At 31.6% G+C, this 24,733-nt stretch overlaps 2 protein-coding genes and 1 long non-coding RNA gene across 3 annotated transcripts; all 3 read right to left on the bottom strand.

The window, feature by feature from the left end:
• Window positions 1-6,804: 6,804 nt before the first annotated feature.
• LOC109817727 (protein DMP9) lies at window positions 6,805-8,953 on the bottom strand. Its single transcript, XM_020383059.3, has one exon. The coding sequence runs from the start codon at window positions 8,851-8,853 to the stop codon at window positions 8,197-8,199; it is 657 nt and encodes a 218-aa protein (XP_020238648.2). The 5' UTR covers window positions 8,854-8,953; the 3' UTR covers window positions 6,805-8,196.
• A 2,697-nt stretch (window positions 8,954-11,650) lies between these two features.
• LOC109817735 (DNA/RNA helicase protein) lies at window positions 11,651-15,908 on the bottom strand. The gene is made up of 3 exons (XM_020383074.3): window positions 14,586-15,908; window positions 13,997-14,279; window positions 11,651-12,743 (listed from the first exon to the last, which is right to left on the bottom strand). The coding sequence occupies exons 1-3, from the start codon at window positions 15,900-15,902 to the stop codon at window positions 11,947-11,949; spliced, it is 2,397 nt and encodes a 798-aa protein (XP_020238663.2). The 5' UTR covers window positions 15,903-15,908; the 3' UTR covers window positions 11,651-11,946.
• A 1,709-nt stretch (window positions 15,909-17,617) lies between these two features.
• LOC145957592 (uncharacterized) lies at window positions 17,618-21,880 on the bottom strand. Its single transcript, XR_014433631.1, has 5 exons — window positions 21,428-21,880; window positions 20,847-20,892; window positions 20,571-20,630; window positions 17,916-18,046; window positions 17,618-17,763 (listed from the first exon to the last, which is right to left on the bottom strand). It is a non-coding gene; the product is annotated as an uncharacterized LOC145957592 (long non-coding RNA).
• Between the last annotated feature and the right edge of the window lie 2,853 nt (window positions 21,881-24,733).

Below are 24,733 nucleotides of genomic sequence, written 5' to 3'. Positions count from 1 at the left end.
TGAAATGGGAGAAGAGGGTCCGAAATTGAGAGTAAAAACTGCAATGTGAGTTTTTGGGGCTGTTTCAATTAGGAGATTGGTATCAATTGGGCAATGGTACATGAAAAATGACCTACAAATCCAATGTTTAATGAAGAAGAGTGTTTGGGTGTGGTCCAAATTGTTCATTTCATAGGCGCAGCTACCCTGTTTATGGAAATATATTAAGAAAATGTTTTATGTGAGCTGTCTTATAAGAATTAAGGGGAAAATATTTTGTCCTATTAAATTTTTTTAAATTCAAATTGTCCTAAAAAAAATTGTCCATTTTCGTCGCTTTAATATTAAAAAATACTCTACTTTTGATTTTGAAAGTAATTATAATTAATATTTGACAGTTACAAACAGCCACAAAAGCCACTTTTAAAAAAAATCACTTGTTACACACAAATATTAAATGCATTTTGTATTGAATAACCTTCCATTAAAACCATTCTAATCGATATGATCCTATATCCTAAGCCCAAATTAATCATTATAGTTAAAATTCACATGTTGAGTGATTATATATACTAAAATTTTTTTTAGAAGAAATGATGTCTCGCCGTAAATTTAAAAGGTACTTATTAAGGCTTACATTTATATATGTAAGGTTTTTTTGCCTTAGAAAAACAAATTCTGGCTCGTTCAAATTTGAATTTTTTTTTCATTTTTCTCAGCATTGTTAGCAATAAACCGTATAAAAGTGGACAGATTGAGAAAATATTCAAAAAGAACCAAAGTGATACTTTCACTTTAACAAGTAGATAACTATGATGCGTACAAATTAGTGCGATGCAGTTATTTGGCATAAAGATTTTAAGAAAAACGTCATTATGACTCATTTATTATTTAAAATAATAAATGACTGTATGGGAGAGAGCACTTCCAAACTCTTCCCTACATTAATTGTCTTATTTAAAAGTAAATTTCAATAAGAAATACGAGTACATGTACACAAACTGCTACGATTTTACGTCAACGAAATACTCCATTGCTTCTTATTATAACATCCTAATAATTAATTTATCAATATTAAAAAAATTTAAATTAATAAATATATTTTAAATTTCTATTTTTTTTAAGTTATTCTTAAATTAATGAGACACTTTATATATGTTTGCAAAAGTATTGCATTCCAAGAACAAAATAGAAATTATCTATATTTTAAGAGATACTCTCTATATCTATATATAAGCAAATTAAAAAAATTATCATTTCATATAAATTAAGAAAGATATTTGAATGCATTTAATTTTCATAATTTCATATAAAATATACACTACATATATTAAAAATATCATTAATCACATTTAATGTAAATAGTACTTTTATTTATTATCTTAAAGAGTATTTTTGAATTAAGAATATTAATAAAGTCTATTTGATTGAAAATTGCTTATATTTAAGTCAAAAAAAATTTAATCATTTTTTTATTATATATATATAGGTCTAGAAAAAATATAAATTATATGAATTTCACTTGTTTATAGAATTAAACATTGAAATTTAATAAATATTTTTTTAAGTAAAATTTAATGTTTGAAACATGATTCTAGATCTTTTAAAAAAGACCAAACTAATTTAAAAATTTGGGTCCTAGCTTTATATAGAAAGAAATAATACGTTCCATTTCAATCCATCATATATGTTTTGTAAACTAAAATTGAGTTTGAATTTGGTACTCTCTTTTAAAATGAAAAATTTTAATCTTAAAGTGAAAAGCTATAGTAAGTAAAAAAAATTAAAAAAAAAATTAAAAAAAAATGGAAGGCAAGGTCCCAAGCATTGGGATACAATGAATGATAATTCTTATACTTTTTTGTAACATTGTATGTTTTAGATGTTTGATTTATAATTATATGTGATATATGATTACTTGTTGAATTGTAGCTATTACTATTATTTTAAAGCTCTAGGAATTAAGGAATCCTTAAGAGTTAAGTTGTCTCTAAGATAATCTTAGACAAAGTTAAATTAATTTAGTTTAAGGAAGGGTACATATATAAGATTTTTATTAACGTATGAATCTTATAAGTTTATGTTTTAAGAAAAATTAGAGAAATCTCTCGAATCAGAAGCTTTCTTCCTCTTTTCTACTAAATCCTTTTTTCACCCTTTCTTACAATTGATAAAGTTGATTGAGTTGGAGATTCAAGCTCCTAGAGTTAGGAATCTCAAGTCAGAATCATGGGGAGTCCACGTTCTTCTTCCTTTTTTCTCTTCAATTTGGAGGTAAGGGAAGTTAGAACCAAAATCTTGATTGCTATTTTTGAATTTGTTGTTGATTTAATCATCTTTATGGTTGTGTGGATTAATTTCCAATATTAAAATGCTGAGAGTGCAAAGGTTTTGTGGTTCTTGTGGTGTATTGAGGGGAGACCGGTGATTTTGCTCAAATTGTGAGTTGCATGTGTTGTTTCTTACTAGAAATGAACTATTAGTGATGCATATATGTTATTGGATGTATTATATGTTGGAGATTTTCTAGTTTTCAAGTTGGTTAAGCCAAAATGTGAATTTGGCAAGTGCAAAATTTGTCGTTGCATTGGGCCCAACTTCAAGGTGTTGGATGTGATACATGTCAGAGACTCTGCCTTAATGACGTCGGGTGTGGAGAGAATGACATCGAGCGTGGGTTGCCTAATGAATATGTGTTGAATTATAGACTAAGTGTTGAACATGTATATATTATTGAACCTCTACCATGTTGTGTGTCAATATAAGATGTTAGTTCTTTATACATTAATCTAGGATAATGTATATTGATGATTTAACTGATGAAAAGTTGTAAAAATTGAGTTGTTGGTTGAAATATTGAGGTGATTGTGTTAAGAATGCTTAAGGTGTTAAGTTGTGTTGTGTTGATTGACTTATGACTAGAGGAGAAATTATTTTTAAAGTTGATTATCCCATTGTGATAATATTGTATTGTGATTATCTATGAGTCCCATTGTTAAAATCCTTCTTGTGGTAATTGAGTCTCTTTTAGGACCTTAGTTGATGCAATAGGGGGAAGGTCAAGTCATATTGTTTATAATTGACCACAGTATATAGGGGTGGGTTAGGTTAAGTTATAATGATTATAAAGTGATCAAATATTGTTTTGTATGAGTCAAGTGAAGTCATATGTGTACAAAGCGACTAATTAGAGTAATGTTCAAGGCTAGAGACAAAAATTCCTAATTTAGCACTAGAAGAAACAGTATTTAGAAGGTAGTCAATGAGCTAATCCCCTAGGAAGATTAGTTGTGCATGATAAGGCCATGATAAACTCACATCCAAATTGTTACACCCTGATAAGAATACTAAATTTTCCTAATTTAAATGGTGAAATCTAATAAATTATGTTGTTTTAGGTTTTTATCCAAATCAGTTGTTGATCTAATTGGTGTAAAAAAGATCACGTTATTAGTTGGTTTAGTACGGTTAAGTCACTTTAGTCTACTCACTTATGTTGTAAGAGATCTCTTAGTTGAATGTAAGATAATACATATAGTTGTATGTTGTGTCTATGATGTGTTGATTAAGTTTTGTTGTCCACGTGTTACGTTGAATTGTGATGAGTTGCATCATTAAGATGTAAGTTGAGGTGTTGCTAAAGTTGAAAATTATGAGAAGTTGTGTTATGTGGTTTATCTGTTATTGTTGGTGGTATAGTCACGTTTTTCTTCTATACTTAATATGTTGATCATCTTTTGAATGCTAGTTTACCCTTGCATGTTTCTTTGTTGGTGAAACCTGATGATCACATTGTAATATAGGAGCAAGTCATGGATAGGTTGGAGTGGTGGATGGTAGTGATGTTTCAAGCTACCCTTAGTTTAGCATTTCTTTTTTAGTATTATTTGACTGACAACCTAGGTTTACACTTTTAATATTGGATTATTATATATATATATATATATATATATATATATATATATATATATATATATTATATATAGTTATAGTGGTAATCCCACAAAGAGATTTGTTTTATTATTCCAATTGTTGACAAAACTTTTACGCATGTATATATTATTACATGTATATCTAGATATTGTTTGCATGTTGACCCTAGATCTTTAGACATTTATTTCTACTACTAGTTATTTGGTCGTAAAGTGTAAGGACCCGGCGAATCTTTACACTTTTTCTTTAAATAAATAATTAAATAGATTAATCACAGTCAAATAAAAAGTAGTTAATTAATATAGTCAATTATAGTTATCTAACCAAAATAAATAATTCATATTTATTTAATAACAAGATTTATTTTAATAGTTCAAGGAAATTTTATTTAAAAGGTAAGTAATTATATTTAGCAAATTAATTATTTTTTTACTTAAAATTTTATAATTTAAAAATATAATTGTTATATAGCATAAATAATCACATCATCATAATTATTATTACTTGCATTTGTTATTTTAAACAAATTATTAAATGAAAAGTGAATTAATATATATATATATATATATATATATTAATTTATTTATTTATTGAATACCAATTTGAGTTGAATTAGTCACCGCTCTTAATCTCAATAGCATGTGGTGATAGGCCTCACATATCAATATTGTATATTTTTATAATATTTTCTCAATTAGGGATGGGTATATGAGCCCAAGCATATAGATTGATATGCATAACTCACAATTCGTATGATTAATTAATGGACCTATTTTTTAAAAATTTATATAATTATAGGAGAAATTAAGTCTGTTTCGTTTAAAAGAGACATTTTATTTTCTTATAACTTTATGAGAGATTTTAAATAATGAGTGATTTTAGTATTTTATTGATAAATAAGTTGATGGAAATTTGTTGTAGTTACTTGGAATGAAATTGTAGATAAATATTCTTTTGATGAACAAAGGTAGATCTAACACCGTGGGTTTTATTAATAATTGTTATTCAATTAATTTACATGTTATTGTGTTTAGTTGATTAGTTATTGTAGAATTATAAGGATTTAGGAATTCAAATGAGTTATATTATTTGGGCAGTTACTATGAACAGAGGTCAAGTTGACCAATCCAAGAAAGTATATAAGATTTTCTTTATGACTTGAGTTTCATAAGTTCATTTTTAAGAAAATTTATAGAGAAGTTAGAGAAAGGAACTATAGAATTCTAAAATTCTCCTTTCTTCTTACTAGCCTTCCCAATAGCGTAGAAGATAGTAGTAGATTTGCTGAGTAAAGATTCAATCTTGGAAATCTTGGAATCAGAGACCTCGAAAGATTAATGTAGAGTTCTTTAGAGGGTCTCAATTTCCTTCTTCCTTCTCCTCTTTTCTCTTAGATTTATAGGTAAGGAAAGTTACAACTTGAATCTCTGTTGGATTGTCTGAATTATATGTTGTTTGATTTCATGAAACCGTGACTGTGTGGATGATTTGACTTGGTATTCTTGTGTTGTGGTGTTTTGAGGTTCTTGAACATGTTGGGAAGATTTTGGTGAATTGTATTTATTGGTTTCATGTTGTTATATTGGTTGGAATTGAGTTGTTTGTGTTGTGTAGGTGTGTTTTATACCATTGCATTCTTGGGTTTTCTAATTTGTAGGTGAAGATAGCCAAATTTGCAATTCTATCAAGTGCAAAAATCATTATCACGTTGGGCGCAACTTCAAGGCATCAGGCAAATGCAAGCCAAAGGTTCTCTATCTCACTAACGTAGGGTTAAGGATGAGTTAGAGGAGAGCTCTCTTATTTTATCACATTGCCTGTGGGTTGAAGGATGTTGGACATGGACACTTGTTAAGCGATTTGGCAAGCGTAGCAATTGTACAAATAGCTAGTTGTGAGTAATTTATCGTTTCCTTAAAGGACTTGTGTAATACATGACAATAAATATAATTAATAGTTAAATTAGACAAAAGAATATTTCATAAATTAATGTTGGTTTATAAAAGAAATAAAATTATGCAAAAAAAAAATAATGTTCTTTTTGGTATTTTATCAAATAGTTAGAAGACATTTGAGCTTAGAGGTGATATGAATGTTAATATTGGGATTAAGACTTCACCAAACTTAACTCTTATGCATTTAATTACTCAAACAATGGAAGACTTGACCACTCATGTCTAAAGATTACAACACTAGATAAATATTTGAGCAATCCATGATTATAGTGTGGATCTCACATAACCCTTTTTAATCTCTCTAAAATTACTAATAAGAATGTACAACAATATGAATTGATACAAAGACCTCTAGAAATAATTTTTCATGAGCTTGAGTTAGATGTAGTCACTTAAAGCTATAAATGACCAAGTGAATACATTCAGGGATGTGTTTTGGCTTCACTCACTCGGATCAAATTTTTGAAAGCTTTGAACGAATTCTTCTCACTTAGAGCACCTAGGAGGTTCACTCTAAGTGACCAAATGTTTGCTTCCGATGTTATTCTTTATCTTGACTTGAACGAATCCCTAGTAGCTTTGAGCAAATTTTTATAGCCTAGAATATTAGTTTCGGTTGAGACTTTGTAGTTTTTCAAATTATATTCTCCCTGTGATATTTCAACAAAGAAAAAAAATGAAAATAATACCTATTATTTAAACAATTAACATATATATATATATATCAATAATTTCCTAAATTGAAAAAAATATATATAAATACATATTTGATAATTATAAAAAATGTCATTATAAAAAAATTTATTTAGTTACTTTTAAAATTATTTAGTCAAGATTTGATTTGTATTTTTTTAATTTTTAAAATAAGACAACGTCTTATAAGTGTTTAAATAATAATACATCTAGACACTTTAAAATGGTATAAGTGTTGGTCAACATATTCAAATGCAATAACCTATTGAATTTTAAGCATTTATAACATAAGTTTTATTTACATAAGAGTTTATTAAATAAGGTCTTAATTAAGTTGTTTACCCAAATGGACCCTTTATATATAACTCTTGTGTACAAGTTCTTTAAGGTTAAAACATCTTAAGTTAATTACCACTATAGATTAAATATCAAAGTTCATTTATTATTTTAAGTTTCACTTTTTGGTCATATATAATTTTTGTGTATCATTTATTTTACTTGATCCAAGATTTTAGTTTTGAGAAACAATTAAAATTTGAGAAATACTCTTTATATATCATTATTTTACTCAATATTAAAATTTAATTTTGAGAAATAATTAGAAAAATTAATATTAAGAAAAATAATATTAATTACTCTATCTATAATAATATTTTCTAAAAAGAAAAATGTTATAATAACCTATTAACTTAATTTATAATAACATTTTAATAAATTTAAGTAGACAAATATTGCTAAAAATAATTAAATGTAATAGTGTTTCAAAAGCAAAATGCTCCTTAATTGAAAGTCAATACCAATTCATTGAAGTATGGGCATTCATTTTACAAGTTAATCTCTTAAATGTGTTTATTTGACAGGATGATAATATATTCTTGAAAATATGATTCTTGGAACTGGTATAACCGGGAACATTATTCCTGAGAATTGTTAAATTAAAATAAGTTTGATTAGGTTTAAACATTCCTATGAATATTTTAAAATTTAAAATAATTAAATTTAAAAAAAATAAAGTTAGAATGAAAGTTATAGTTAAATTAGAGAATAACTTCCCATGAAAACTTTTCCACCTTTTCACCATGGGAGTCAAATGATTTAAAACATAAGATAACAACTTTTCTGGAGATAAACAATATGAATAAAAATGGTGTTTTAATATGTGAAACAATATTCACCCCTTAACAAATATTTTTCTATACACACAATACACAAATATATAATAGAAAATGAACATTTTCGCTAAACAAATTAAATTCTTAACCTATCATAATTCTTGAAACCACTACAAAAGTAGTCCAGTTCTTAGACCGAATCTCAATGTGAAATATTTTTCTTAGCCATGGCAAAAGCATCTTTAACTTGGTGACTACAAGAGTTTTTCGCACATAGCATATCAAACACAAGACATTTTACTGAATAAATAGACTGTTTTGACAACGTATAAGTATGAATGTATAATGTTGACTAACCAGTGACAGTGGATGAACCCAGAAGGAGGTTTGGAGTATGAAGCATAAAAGAAGTAGTGATTAATAAAGCAAGCACATGACATGACATGACATGACATGACATGACATGACATGACATGACATGACATGAGATGAGATGACGTGTTTAATCAGGAAATGAGATAGAACTAGGCAGACATGCATCCAATCCCACGTCTGAAAGTGGGAAAGACGAGAAACAAGGCGCTGCAAAGAATCCCCATCATCAAGGGGAAAGTCTCCCTAACCTGTTCCATGTCCTTCTCGTGACCAGGGAAGATGCAATTGGTGACCCTATGGTCGGAGACAGCGATGGCGAGGAACACCATGACGGACATGACGGCGTGGACGAGGTCGGTGAAGGCGAGCCTAAACCTGTCGTCCTTGGGGACGGCGACGTCGGGGAGGCCAGGCTTGAAGACGGAGAAGCCCTTAGGGGTGAGAAAGCCGTAGTAGAGGTTTCCGTCGGGGCCGTGGAAACTGTCGGTGAAGTGGAAGAAGAAGCAGGAGAGGGCGCAGAGGAGGAGGAGGAAGTGGATCATGATGACGTGGACGTGGCTGCACTCCCCGTTCTTGTAGATGGAAGGGAGTACCATCTCGAAGGTCAGGAGTGTCCCCGTCGGGAGGAAGTTTCCCAGGAGTGAGGTCTTTGAGAGGCTCTTTTGGACGCCCTTTGCCATTATGCCGCGCCGCTTGTTAAGGTTAGGGTTAGGGTTAGGGTTAGGGTTCTGCCCTCCCACTCCATCTTCTGCTGTCGGAGTTGCGCTGTACACTTTGATGCCCATTTCTTGTTCGCTTTCATCCATTGGAGGCTTTTCAGAGGGAATCCTTGATTTGGAGTTTCGGCACTTTGAGGGTTTTATATATTGCGCCTTCGAATTCGTTTTCGGCGGTTATTGACGGTTAATAATTCGTGTTTGAAAAACAATTTATTCCGAGTCAGGAAGAGAGGAAAACTATATATAATTCTTGATTTTTGACTTATACAAATTATGATTAAATATAATTTTAATTTTCTTTTATATTAGTTGCCGTTGTTTTCACGAAAGCAGCACTGCTTTAATTTTGAAGTTAAAACATTTTTAATTATAAGATTAAAAGATAATATGTTCATGAAATTATTTATAAGATTAAGAAACAAATGAGTAATTAAGCTTTTATTTATTTTTTAAGTTCAATCATTAATTTAGTTCCTATAACTTTATAAATTTTACTTCTTAATTGTATATTTAAAAATATTTCATTTTAATCCTTTTATTTACTATTTTTATTTCTTTTTAGTTTTGTAATCTTTATCTTTTAGTTTTTATAGAAATAGAAATGGTACTCCTTTGTTCTTTAATTTAAGCAAAAATAAAAAAAAATATTTTTTATTTTTAAATATAAGTAAATTTCAATTATTTTCCTTTTTTTTTAAGAAACACACTTTTGTTTCATTTAATTATATTCTTAATAAAATATCTTTCATCTAATGTATCACTTTTAAATTGCATTACCTTTTTTATTTACATTTATAATAGGAGCAATTTAAGAAAAAATTTATAAAACTAGTAAAATTTAACAAAAATAATTAATCTTCTTTTACTTGTAATAAAAAAACAAAGGGGGTATATATAAAGAATAACATAAAATATTTTTATTATAAAAATAAAAGGATAAAGTTTATAAAACTATAGAAAAAAAATTAATCAACTCATATAAATTAAACAAGAATATTTATTTTGTTTAAGTGTTATTTTAGAATTTTTTCTCAATAAAAAGGTTTGTAATTTTTTTTTCTAATTTCTTATCTAACTTGATTTTTATTTATCATAATTATTTATATATTAGATATTAATAATTTAAAAAATCATTAATAAATAAAAATATTTTTTATATAAATTTTAATTCATACTAACTAATATATAAAGGGGATACCCTTTTCAGTAACCACCTTAGTCTCTATTTTTTTTACTATTATACCCTTTTATTTTAAAAATATTTTAAAAATATTTTTTAATCAAATTTAAGAACTTGAAATTAATGAATTTATACTAATATATAAAGAATACCAATTTTAATAATTACTTTTAATTTTCATTTTTACATGAATCATTTTATTTTTGATTTATTTTTTAATAATTATATTTTTTATGAATATTTTTTTTTTTTAATATAATACGTATGGAGTGCCATTTTCCTGCTAGTTATATATAATAAATGTCTCAACATTTCACAAGTTAAAAGTTAAAATACCGGTTAAAGCTCAACTAAAGAATGGCAGTGGGGGCAAAAGAGGGTAAAAGTACAAAGAGGAGGGCTCACTCGAGTCATGATGACCTCTAGAAACCTTTGCGACAAATAGAGGGGCAATGCATGAGTACATGGCGTATGCTATCTATGTTTGTACCAGAACCTTATGCGCTGAGCGTTCTGATTTTTGTTTATTTTCTTTTCCTTCAAAAATGTAAAAAAAATAAAAAAATAAAAAATAAAAAGGAGACATTTTGGGCTTGTCATAGCCCAGTGCGATACTGATAACCCAATGAAAACAAAAATGAATTTCAATATTAAATAAAATAAAACACAAATAGTTAAATAAACTAAAAATGTCTTATTTCATTTGCTACACAAGACATTATCAGATTTTATGAAGTTGCAACCTGACTTATTTTTTTCTTTATGTTCTTGCTTAGAAACACTCCTCTTGTCGTTCCTTCTCCTCGGTCTTTTAGAAAAGGTGGGGAGGGTACCTGCAAAGGCACTCCGACGATCAAGTAAGTGTTCGGTATAGAGCAATAAAGGCTTTTATATTGAATAAATCGTACCTATTTTTTGTCCCATCACCTGTGTATTTATAGTGACATATTTGGGCCTGGTAGGCCTTTTTTCTTGGGGGTGGGTAATCTTTTGATTAACCTTAATCTTTCTCAATTAAGTGCGATAAGCATTGTGTAATAGCTAACCTAACTTACCTATGTCCCACGTGGTTTTACATGTATTCGGCCAAGCTCTTGGCTGAACAGGTGTTCGGTCTTCCTCCAAGCCGAAGAGGGGCTCGGTCAAGCTCGAGGCCAAAGGGGTCTTCGGTCAAGCTCGAAGCCGAAATGGTCTTCGGTCAAGTTTGAAACCGAAGGGGTCTTCGGTCAAGTTTGAAGCCGAAGGCGTCTTTGGTCAAGGTCTAAGCCAAAAAAGAGGATTTGAACATTTTCCCTTGATGCTCTCTTGCCCAGTTTTGGACTGGTCCCTTATCCTTCGTTGTAGGATGGGTGTTCGGCTCTTTGTACAGCCGAGGAGAGGGGTAGTCACCCTTCGACTGTTATCCTGGCCGAAGGGCTGTTTGATTTGGATGAAGACTTGCCAGTTGAGGTGCTCCTCTCGGCGTAAGATTTGGCCCAGGGGGGTGTTTACTTGTACACTTTACATTTTCAATAGCAAATTCTGATTGCACTCTGGATCTCCAGGTTTTGCAAGATGAAATATATATAAAATTCAAATTTCACCGAGATAGAAAATCTTTCTGACAAGGTAACAAAAAACGTATAAATATAAATAAGTTTTTCATAAGTACATTTTGAATTTAGGCACAGCAATCATTCGTTCTCCTAAAGTTTTCGGTATATATAAAAGCATAACACGTAAATTTTAGCCATATAGATTAAATTGAGTATGGTCATCCAAAGTCAACAAGCATGCATGCTAACTTATTATCTCTCCTTAAGATTGCATCATTGGTAAAGTTGTAAACCATGCAAACTACAATGCACGGATTCAAAAAGCAGTTTATCCTCTTACGTTGTTTTAGTCAAACAAAAGTGTTGGGCCACAAAAGAGTTTAAGGAAATCAAACAGACGAATTCCCTTTCACAGTTAACTCACTGTTAACTCACTGCCCCACCCATGCAACCAGTAATTGTCTATCAATCTAAAAGAAAACGTATATCGTTCATACCCATGCCCTTCAATCCCGTCCCAGAAGATTTCCTAGATAGTTGTTTCTTCTTCTCCTGCAACATCAACATTTTCTCTTCAATGCTGTTTTGAGCTATCAATCTGACAACCTTCACAGCCTCTTTCTGTCCAATGCGGTGGACACGATCCATTGCCTGTTCCTCAACAGCATGGTTCCACCATGGCTCCATAAAGTAAAGCCTAGAGGCAGATGTGAGATTAATGCCTGCACTTGAAGCTCTGAGGCTTGCAAGCAGAACCGTGGGGCCATCTCTTCCCTGCACTTGAAACTGCTCAATCACTTTAGCCCTGTGTTTAGCATTCATTGTCCCATCAAGACGCAAAGTCTTGAAACCAGCTGCGTTCAGAGGCTCTTCCAGTAACAACAGCAATTTTCGAAACTGCGAATACACAACTGACTTGGCTGCTGGATGTTGGTCCCTTGATTGTGTAAGGAGTTTTATTAGTGTAGACACCTTGGAAGATAATCCTGTTTTTGATGATGAGTATAAATCATTACCATCTGCCTTGGAAGACTCCGGAGGGGCTGAGAACAAGTCAGATTCAGAGAGAGGATGCCGGCATAGAGGACAACAGGGATTGTTGTTTTGCAGAGTTCTCAGAATACAGCCTCGGCAAAAAATGTGAGCACAACATGTGATCACAATATCCATGGGAGGGGATAAACAAATTGGACAGTCAAAGTCTTCACCATCTTGCAGCTGCCCAAGTAATGTTTGCAGCAATTCAGGGTTATTGGAAACATCTGTTCAGAAACAAAACATGTACTGTTACTCTGTTAGTAAAATGAAACCTTGTCATATTCATATTCATAACTCTTGTCAATACTAATAATTCAAATGTAAGTTTCACCGAGTCGAACACAAATCCATTTCCAGTGACATATAGTCAAATACATGGTTAAATATCAATTTGCAGCATAACAGGCTTAGACAGGGATCATTTTGCAATGGTCCAAGAAAATTCGGCCAAACATAACAAATTCGTAATATAAAATATTAAAAATTAAAAATACCCACATCCAAGAAAGATCAATGGAATGATTATAAAGAAATGTTTCTAATTGCATAGGAGTCCTTTCTTTTTAGGAGGCAATCCTTCCTTTCCCATTTGAATTAAGCTGCTAAGAAATCATTCAACATCTAGAGTTTCTCAATTCTCAGTAACAGAGATTAAATAAAGGAACAGAAATTTCCAGGTTGGTCGTCTGCCAATCATCAAATAAATTACTACCTTCCTATCAGTAACATCCCCCTTCCCCTGGGACAAGTTTCAGAGCATAATACTAAATTCCTAACAATATACATTTGGACATATGAACACATACTATTTGTGAAAATCTACATGTAAAAAGATGAATATAATATGATCTTCCACATCCTTCACCCCTAACCAAGAACGTGCATCTTCATTGTATGAACACATTAAAAAGACTTCAGGTCAAGAGCTACATAATTGAACACCCCAATAAGACAATAACAAATCTTTATAAGAAAAAAGGTACAAAAACTATTCCATCACATGGATCTTCCTCAGTTTTCTCTTGGTTCATTCATATAATGGCATGCAAACAATGCTTCAGAACTTCATAGTTGAATATATTCCATTTAGTATCTTAGATTAACAATTCGTACGTTCATCTAGAGATATGTTGTCAAGGCCACAAGACACTCTCGATATGGTACTCCTCTCTTATACATTTCACATTTTGACAACACAATAGAGATCCAACCTCGAAGGATAGTGATACATGCATGAAATCATCAATATGGCAGCTTTTTGTTATCTGTCATTGCCGGTAAAAGTTTCTTTGAAATTGAATGAGAAAATATCTTATATCTTATACATATAATGTTTTTAAACTAAATTCAGCCTGAAACAATTATGGTACTCGAAAGAAAGCATGGAAACCTAGTTGGACCATGGTGACTGGTGAGGAAACTATCAAGTAAATATCCAAGTGATTAGTGATTTTGATACGAAAAGGCAAAATTATACCTTCAATGTTTGTAATGAGTAGCGACTGATCTTTACACAATTTCAAATCAGTACAGATTTGGCGAAGTCTTAGAATCCTACTTAGCACAGCAGAATATTGAGGCACTAGACTGTCCTCATGGCCAAAACTACTCAACAATGTCTTTGTTTGCTCTTTCATCTGATCATACAGTTCACGTTCTTCCAAAGAAAGCTCAACATAACAAACCTCTGTCGTTTTTGGTGGCAGCCCCGCCAATGTCACGTCTTTTGTTCTTCGCAGAGCTATTGCATCCATCAAAACCTACAAAACAAGCGAGGAAAAACCATAACGTTACACAAAATTACAAGACAGAAAAACACACTAAGAAAATTAGTAAGCAACACAAAAGGGAAACACCAAAATTCAAATTCAATTGCAATTCAGCATAATAACAACCATGTACAGTAGAAACTAGAAACTAAACAAAGCCCTGAACAAGCCTATACTAATGTTAACTAAGTCTGGTTGGATACAAACTTAAAAAAACTTTAGAGAACTTCACTATTTAGAAAAACTCTTTATTTTCAATAGAAGTTTTCAAAAACTTTAGTATATACATGATATTACCTGCAAACGTAAGAGCCCTTTGTCTGTGCCCTGATCAAGAGAGCGCTGCACCAAGTCTCTCCAATAGCTTCTGACCGAAAACGGTTCAAATCGCAAAAAGACCATGATAGAAAACAAATCAATACAACCACTTTGAATCGGTGTCCCTGTGACGGCCCACCTGCACTCACCATTCAACTTGCAAACAGCTGCACTCTGTTGAGCATTGAAATTTTTGATGGCATGAGCCTCATCTAGTATAATCCTCCGCCACAACATTTTCTTCGCCGGCATCTCCAACACGAGCTGTTCACTGGACAAAGTAGAGTAAGTAGTCAACACCAAATCATACTTCTTAAGCTCCTCAACATTCTTGGTCCTCCTTTCTCCATAATACATATAAGTCTTCAATCCACCCAGCACAGTATGTTCCTCCAATTCCGCTATCCACGTGGACATAACAGAAGGAGGACACACAACCAAAGTTGCGTTTGTTCTCACACCAAGGGTCCTTTCACTTTCAACTTTGCTTCGTTTTTTGGTCACAGAGATACCCATTTGGCTCTTTTTATCAAAAGCCATCAAAGAAAGCAAAGTTAGGGTCTTTCCCAAGCCCATATCATCTGCGAAAATGCCACCTCGCAAAGGGTGGGGCCTTTCACGTGTTTGATAATCGGTTAAGATGTTTACAAAGTTGCCATTTTTTTCTTCCCAAAAAGGGGGCAAATCGTGAGACTTTTCGCGGTGAAGAAGCCACGCGAGACCCTCCTTCTGGTGCTGAAGAAGCTCCGATTTGATGATGCTTCTGGGAGGCTCCAAGGGTTCGATGACGCGGTTATAAGTGGAATCGGCGAGGCTGCGATCGACGAGGTTGAAAACGGTGTCAACGGACATGGACTCATTCTGAGCTTTGGTCTCTTTGACGGCGACGGCGTCGGAGAGGGTGAAGGCGGGGTTGGACTCGGTGATGAGTTTGAGGCCGGAGTTGGTAACGGAGTGTTTGACGGCGTTGAAGTTTTGGAGGCGAGCAAAGACGTGGATTTGGCAGGGGACGCGGTGGGATTTTTTGCGGGCGTTGGGGACAATGGCTTCGACGGTGACGAGGTGGGCGTCGATGAGGGGGGAGAGGGCGGCGGCGGCGGCGCGCTCGATGTAGCCGACGGGGAGGGAGTGTGTGTTGAGGACTTGGATGGCGTTTGGGTCGTGCGGGTTGTGGGGCTCGCGGACTAGGCCCACCAGTGCTCGGCCGTGGATGCTGCCGGAGTGGTGCTGCAGGCCCACGATGTTGGCCATTATGAAGCCCAACAGGTACTTGTCTGACTCCTCGTCTGAATCCATGGGAGGGTTTGGATTTGAACGTTCAGCTTTTGCTTTTATATGTTTTTATATTTTGAATTCAAATTGAAACCACGTCGTCAAGGCGGGTATTCAAAGATTATCATCGGTTTGAATCGCTTAAGTGCGTGTTTGGATTTGCGTTTGTAAAATTGATTTGAGATTAACGTGATTTTGTATAATTGATTTTAAGTAAACGTGATTTTAAATTAACGTGATTTTTGTTTGAATACATTTATTAGAAAATTGATTTTCATATTAAATGATGTTTGGAAAATAGTTATCAAAATTGATTTTAAGTGTATACCAAAATAGACCTTAGTTAATTGTTGATTTTTTTGTAGTGTAATGTATTATTTTTTAGTTGTATATTGACATGTATATTATTAATTTTATAACATGTTAAAAATAACAATTAATATATTACCTTATTATATAAATGGATATATATAAAAACAAGTAAAAATAAAGTGAATTAACAATATATAAAGTAGGAACACTAACATAGGAAAAAAGAAAAATACTTTTTAATGCAATAAAACATTAACCTACAACATCAATACTAATGTTTGTTCTTCAATTGTACAATTTCATCTCGTATTGAATCTCGAACTTGATCCATTTTGGATGAAGAAATAACATTTAGAACTTGATCTTTCTCTAAGTTAACTGTACCATGATAATTATCATCTGATTCAAAGGTTATGTTCTCATCTTCATAACGGCTAAAATCAATATCACTTTCTGCATTCCTTCTAATAAAATTGTGTATAGCCATTGTTGCACATACAATTTGCACTTGGGTTTCCAGTTTATACTTAGGCATGTGTCGCAAGATTGCAAATCTATTCTTCCATACCCCAAAGGTTCTCTCAATTGTACACCTTAAACTTGAGTGGTAATAATTGAAAATTTCATTATTATTTTCAAACCCATTTTGACGACTAAAATCCGGTAGATGATAACGTTCGCATCTATAGGGACCAAGATATTCCACTGGTGTTGGATAACCAGCATCTACCAAATAATATTTACCTATTAAAAAAGTAAAAAAAAAATGTTAATATAATTTAATTGAAATTGGAATTCAATTGTATTGATATAAATAAATAATACCTTGAGGAGGATGTGGAAAATTCAAGTTGGCAGTTGTGAGAGCATGATCGAAGATTCGAGCATCATGTGCAGTACCTTCCCATCCAGCTAGTACAAAAGTAAAACACATGTTCCAATCACAAACTGCCATTATATTTTGTGTTGGAGTACCCTTTCTCCCAATAAATCTTGCTTGGTCACTAGGAGTAACCACACATGGAACATGAGTTCCATCAATTGCCCCTATTGCATTCTTAAAAAATGGCCAGTATCTTGTATCATTTTCTATTTTGGCTTGACTATCATGAAATAGAGGATCGTATGGCCTAATATATTCTACACATAACTTAAGGCAAGCATTTAATACCTTATGGATATGTCTACTTATAGTCTCTCCAGAGTGTTGAAACCTCTCTTGAAGCATCCTATTTCCTACCCCATGTCCAACCATGTTTAAAAAAATTGCAACCATTTCTTCAACTCGCATGCGCTTAGAGGCCCTTAAACCATGGTCAACTAACTTAGAGCAAAGATTGTAAAAAATATGTTTTTTCATACGAAACATCTCATAACAACGAATAGGATGACCTTGCAATATTTCATGCACCCATGCATGACCTGTTTGTTCACTTGTTCTACGTGGCTCTTTACATAGATGCTTTATTGCATATTCACCAATAAGCACACCCACATATGATGCTTCTTCCATAAATTCATCATCTTCATCATTGTTTGATTCCAATTGTAGAAACTGCTCATTCATTTTTACCTACACAAAAATATAAAATAATATCATGTTTTAATTTAACAAAATAAAAATAAAACACATAGAACAAGATGCTCAGTTTTAATTATGAAACATAGAAAAGAAACAATTGCATTTGAAAAAACTAAAACAAAGTCTAGAAACAGAAATATTACCTCTCGTCCCGTGACTTCTTCCTGAAGAAGAACCAGCCACACTTGTACTTCTTAACTGGAAGCAATGAGATCTGTTCTTGGGAGAGACCGCGGCTCTGAGTTCCAACTGACTCACCTAATTCAAGTAGTTCCTACAAAAAAAATGATATCAATGTGGGGAAAAGATAAAGGAATAAAACCAAGTCAAAGAAGTCTATACTTCCAACTTTTATTTATTGCTATTCATCGAGATGGTTCGCATAACAGGGAATTTAGATCGCATCTCTGCAAGAAATAATCCCAAAGAACAAAGATTAAAGTTTGATTCTTTTGTTTATCAATTTTCATAAAGGTGTTATCTCTCAGCCATAGCTTTTCAGTTTCTTAGTTTTTCTGTTAACTTTTCCGTTATTTCGTTATGCCTTTCTGTTATTTCTGTTCAGCCATCATGTATGTATACCATTCATGAGCAGTAATAAAAGTGAACTATTGTTGATCATTCTTCACGTTTTCTACGTATTCCGATTGCTGCACTTTGTTATTATCCAATCCAATTTCAGAATTTCTAGCTAGCATTAGTATAGTTAGTGTTGCTTCTCTGAAACTCTTTTGCTGTTCTGATTGCACTGTGTCTTCCTCTGCTGCATATCATGAAAATAATGAAATAGAAGAACAACACACATAAAAAATGAAATTGTAGTTGATGATGAGGTATAGTAACTCCTATTTGGCTAATAAAATTGGTCAAGGTGGTTTTGGGGAAGTCTATTATGCAGAGCTGAAAGGCGAGGTTTGTGATCTCTTTTGTTAGTTCTGACTTTTTATTACTTGTTTTTGAAAGAAAGGTTGCATATTCTTTTGGCTATCATTGGTTTTTCAATTAATGCAGCATTTATCCTCTGGAGACAATACTTTTAGAGTATGTGAAATGCTTAAATTGAGACAATACTTTCACTACTGTGGAGAATTGTACCAAATATTGAACAACTCTTCATATTTAAACTTTTTTGTTTTCTGATTTCAACAGCTTAGGCCATTTTACTTATATTATGATAATTCAACTTTGATGGTCGGCCCTTTAGTTTTCTGTTACAGTGGCAAGTGTAGACACTTTTGATTTATACTATGTAGGGGATAGTAATGTGTACTTGTACACATAATTTATATAACACGATCCAACTCCCAAAAACATATATCAAATAGCAGCTTATTTAGACTCGTCTAAGTTTATTAGCAAAAAGGAAACAGATTAGGAAACTTGCAACAGAAAACTGGACTGTAGGAGATGTGAAAAACATACAGCACACTAGCATACATAATAGGGAAAAAAACATTGATACAGTAGAAAGACATAGCAAAAACTTAATAGACACACCTAAATCTATAAGAACAACTCCCTAAACTTAATACAACATAAATTTAAAGTAATAAATAAGGATTTAAGTTGAACACTTAACAGACACATCTAGTTATTTCCCCTTAAATAGTAAAGGATTTTTAACTGCATCCCTAAGCCAATGCATCCTTTTCTCATCTAACCCACGTAAAGCAACAAACATTTCTCTTGCCGGTTTGAACAACATCAAGTTGCAACATTGTGTATGAAAGACATCATCATTTTCTAATTCAGGTAACGTCTTAAGCTCATTCACCACTTCCTAAATTGATGCAGTTGCTACAACTTCATTACGTGACCTACATGCATCCGCTAGCACACTAACTGCATCGGCTATTCTTACAGAAGTAGTTGTCTTCTTCTTACTAAACTTTTCAATGTGATTGCTTCTTTTTCTTTTTTATCCACTCTTTTGGCTACCAATCCCTTGGCTAATTGTTCCTTGTGAATCATTTAAATTAATCCCCCCTAAAGCATTTGTAGCACCAACACTTGCATCTTCACTATCACCCGAGCCTTCCTCTACATCTAAACAAATTCCCTCTAGACTTGGACGATACACATCATTCATATCAACCCCAACATTAGGAGGCAACACTCCAGATGAGGGACTCCATTCGTACTCTCCATTAGCAACTACATCCTTAAAAAGTACAGTTAAATTGTGAGCAAATGGAAGTCCCTTGTTTCTAAACTTTCCGTATAGAGGATTTTCCTGCACATTCACAATTTATAATAGGATAAATACATTAAAGTAAAAGCTTACAATTCTTATATATATGAAATCAATTACAATAACACATACCAATTGCTTTCTCTCCCACCACTCATCATTTGCATCAACAGTATTCTTCACATTGTCCCATCCAAGCCCAGTTTCTTTACCAAATAATTTATACCATAACCTCCACTCCCTTCTTAAATTATCAAACCTATTTTTAAACTTTGTTTTTTCATAAACCTTTCCTGTTAACTCCTTAAATTTGGTTGCAATTCCAATCCATCCTTTCTTAGTAAAACTAGTACCCAACCGTTCGCCGTTAGTCACTTGTTCCAAGCATGCTATGATAAAACATTCAGTTGCTTTAAGATCCCAGCAAACTTTTTCTTTCTCAGAACCCATACTTCTACATTAAAAGGTTTAACAAAATATAACTTAGCAAATAGTAGCTAAAATTAATACTTAAATGCAACTTAAAATTTATACCAGCCACACCAACAGATTCATAGTAGCATTTGTAGTAAACCCGATAGAACACATCAATACAAGTCTGATATACCTGATCAATGCTCCCAGGTCCAATCAATACAAGTGCTACACCAGATGCATCTAGTATATCCTGTCGATAGAACACATCCATGTTAGGAGGCAATATACTTTTAGTGAAATAGAAACATTTACCATGAAATAAGAAAGATGATATAGGATTCCTCTTGCGAAAACTTCAAGCTGAAAGCTTGTAAGAACATAGTAATTTAAAGTCTGTTTGAATACAAGTTTATAAGTATTTTTGAGAACAAGAGAGAAGAAAAATGACAACGGCAAAAAACTTTACCTTCTTGGATGCAAGATAATCTGCCCTTTTACGGCACAACACGCACCTGTAAATGTACAGAGAAAAAAAAAAGGAGCACAAGTGATTGTTAAACAAACTCAAACAATAACTAGCACATGATACATCTATGATCTTACTAAAGGGTAAGTTAATTTGTGCAGTAAATATGATAAAATCGCAATCACCCAAACTGACGTGCAAATGCTACAACGGCTTTCCTATCTTTCCACAAGTCTGAAATTGGAATCCCGTAAGTTTCATAGTTTTTCAAACCAACAAATTTTATACCAGCCACACCAACAGATTCATAGAGGTTGTTGGTTAGCATTGAAGTACAAAATAAATGCCCAATAAATTTTCTGGTTCACAAGTGCAACATGTACACACGCAAGGAGGAAAAATTTCTAAATCGGTGAAAATAAAATTGATGAGAAGAATCAAAACATTACACAAGGAGGAAAGAACCCTAATGATGAAAATAAAATTGATGAGAAGAATCAGAACATTTATGAATTAGGTGAGGAGAAAGGGAACATTGAAGTTTCATGAGGACAAATGAGGAAAATCAAAAATCCACTTACCAAAATCAATTTCCTGAAAACGTAGAAGCAAGAATATACTGGATTCAGCCAAAATTGATTTTCGTTGATGGAATCGTGTGAAGAAGAAACATCCAAACATGCTTTCACAGAGATGAATTGCGTTTGCGGAAGGAAATACGCGCGTTGCCTTAGGGCAACGCGAATCCAAACACGCACTAAGTTCTGTTTGGTACGGTTTTAAAAAATAAATAGAAAATAGATTATATTGAGATACGAATAGTCTTTTAGCCCCTGTTTATTTCGCTGATTTACTGTTCACGACGAACGAAAGATGAAGAAAAGCGAAGTTTCTTCACGCTTGTTTCCGCTGATTTGCAGCGAAAGAAAGGCGAAGAAAAGCGGGAGAACGTCCTCGAGAAGTTGTGAAGAAAAGAGATGAAAGTCACGTAAGAAATGAGAAAACTCGATAATACTCCTGTCCCAAAGGCTGAAAAGAGATGAAAAATGGAGGCACATAATCGATTATGCATAACACATAATCGATTATGGTCTGACATAATCGATTATGCTGAGGCATAATTGAGGCATAATCGATTATGGGCTGGCATAATCAATTATGGTGGCATATTTTCACAAATATGCAAACTCAGAACGGGCCGTTCCACTTTGGGAACGGGCCGTTTCACATATGGCCGTTGTGAGTTAATTTTTAATCCCAGAACGGGCTGTTCTGGTCTGAGAACGGGTCGTTCTGGATATGAAATTTTTAAATATGTTTTATTTAGTTGCAACATTTTTCATTTCTATTATTCTATGTCATATTTAATTATTCTTTACTTAATTGATGACTGAATTGTATTTTCTGTTCCATTTTATAAATATGTTATTACCCATCTACTTTGTAATGTTAAAAATTTCTTAATTTTTTAATTCGTAAAAATTAACTTGTACAATTAACAAATGTATGTTCATTTAATTCTAATTTATGTCAATGATTTATCATTTTTTTTAATTTATTAATTATCTTTCAAAAAATTTATTGTACATTTTTTTTATATTAAGAAAATTCTATTATTTAAATATTGACATCAAAAAGTGGAAATATAAAAAAAAAATAAAGTAATACATGTTTATAAAATTAAAATAATAACATTTTCATAAACATTAATAAAATAATGTTAGAAAATATAATTATCATAATATATTTTGTTATTATTATTTATTATTATAAATATTATTATTATTATTATCATTATTATTAATATTATTATTATTTATTATAATTAGTATCATTATTATTTATTATGATTCTTATTATTTTTCTAATATTTATTATCATTATTTATTTTTTTTTAATAAATTATACCTATTAAAATAATATTATTATTTATTTGTATTATAAAACTGCTAATAATAAAATTAAAAAATAATCTTAAATTAATTTCATCATTAAATTTAAAGCAAATATTTAAATTAAATTATTTTTAAATTAAGATTTTATATTTATTTTTTTAGTTAAAATTTTTATATTTATCTTTTAATTATAATAATTATAAAGTTTTGTTTAACCTAAGGGTAAAATAGTAATCTTACAAAATCATCAATTAAAAAATTCATTTTTATCTATCACATCAATCAATTTACTCACAAACTTTCTCTACATTTTCCACTCACTTTTCCTTAATCCAAACAACCTCACTTTCCACTCATTTTCCCTTCAAATCCCTCCTTTTTCACTCCCCATTTTCCATCCTCAAATCCAAACAAAGCCTTAATGTACATTCATAGTTTCAAATTATTTCCGATAATAAATATTATGATTAAAAAATAATAAATAAGATAATAAAAATATAAATACAAAAATAAAATAATACAAATAAGCTTAAAATTTATTTTTAGTTTAGCATATTAATATATTTTTTTAGATTAGATGGAATTGATTGACCCATTTATGATAAATTAATGAGGGTATAAGATAGATCGATGTGTTTTGACACCATTAACTTAATTCATTCAATCAACCTAAACCACCACTGTATTTGTTATGAGTTTTATAATTTGTTACATAGAATTTTCATTATTTTGTTTGACATTGCAGTGTTTTTGTTTAACGAGAAACATTGATTTAATGATATTAATATACTTATCTAAATAGGCACTTTTTGTGTGCAATTAATTTTAATAAGTAAAATTGTTGCCTTTCAAAAAAAAAAAAAGCAGGTGCAGGTTACTTTAGCGATTTTATAATACACTGCCTGAAGTATATTTAAGTGACTAACATTAGAGCATCTTTAGTGGGGGTTGCTTATAAGCAACCCCCTATGCCACATCATTGTCACATCAGCTCTGGTCCACTTTATGAGTTGCTTAAATTTTAGTAAAGTTGTTTTTACAAGCAACTTTGCTAAAATTTAAGCAACCCATAAAGTGGACTAGAGTTGATGTGGTACAGGATATTGCTTCAAGATGCTGTTAGTGCAAAATTGGATTCACGTGACAAGAAGATTTTCTCACATTTTTATGTTTCTATGACTTCAGGGCTCAATAGTGTCGGGGGGAAATTGAAGGAGCTCTATCTGTTTGTTTTTGAGAGTGAGAAGAATGGGAAAGATAGTATGGTTTTGTTTGGATTAATTAGATTGAAAACTTAAGAATTTGATACCCAAATCAAACAGCAAGTTAAGCTTTTTTAACCAAATTAAATTGCAAGTTCGAAGCAACTCATGCAAACAACTTTGGATTTCGTTGACAAAATTGTTGTTTTAAGTAAACCAAATTGTACACGAAGTTACGTGATAAGTTTGAATGTCGTCTTCCAAAAAATCTCACGTAATACTCAACAACAACCACTAGTTTTATTATGTTGAACTATCTAAAAACAATAATTTCAATTAATTTGTGACAATTTATCTAAATTTATTTTGTTCAATAACTCATGTTTTACATTAAAATTTAACAATCTAACTGTTGAATTTAAAGTTCTTAATGTATATATTAAGTATACAAATTTTTTATAAAATTTAAAAATTATTTGATATTTCATTTTATTAATTCAAATTAATAGATAATCATAAAATATTTTATACGTTGATTTGAATTAATGAAAAAAAGTATCAAATGATTTTTAAATTTTTTTAAAATTTACAAATTTGATCTATGGATTAAAAAATTTTAATTCAACGATTAGATCGTTGAGACTTGATATAGAGCATGAGTTATTGAACGGAATAAGTATAGGTAAACTTACTCTTAGAATAAATGAATCTCTCTTTTAGATAAAATAGTAAAATTAATATAGATTTGCTAAAAGATCTTTTTAGTATTTTCACACCACTCAGAATACAT

Source organism: Cajanus cajan, chromosome 4 (assembly GCF_000230855.2).
Source record: "Cajanus cajan strain Asha chromosome 4, NIPB_CcT2T_4, whole genome shotgun sequence".
Taxonomy (NCBI): domain Eukaryota; kingdom Viridiplantae; phylum Streptophyta; class Magnoliopsida; order Fabales; family Fabaceae; genus Cajanus; species Cajanus cajan.
This window is presented reverse-complemented; position numbering and strand designations above follow the sequence as displayed.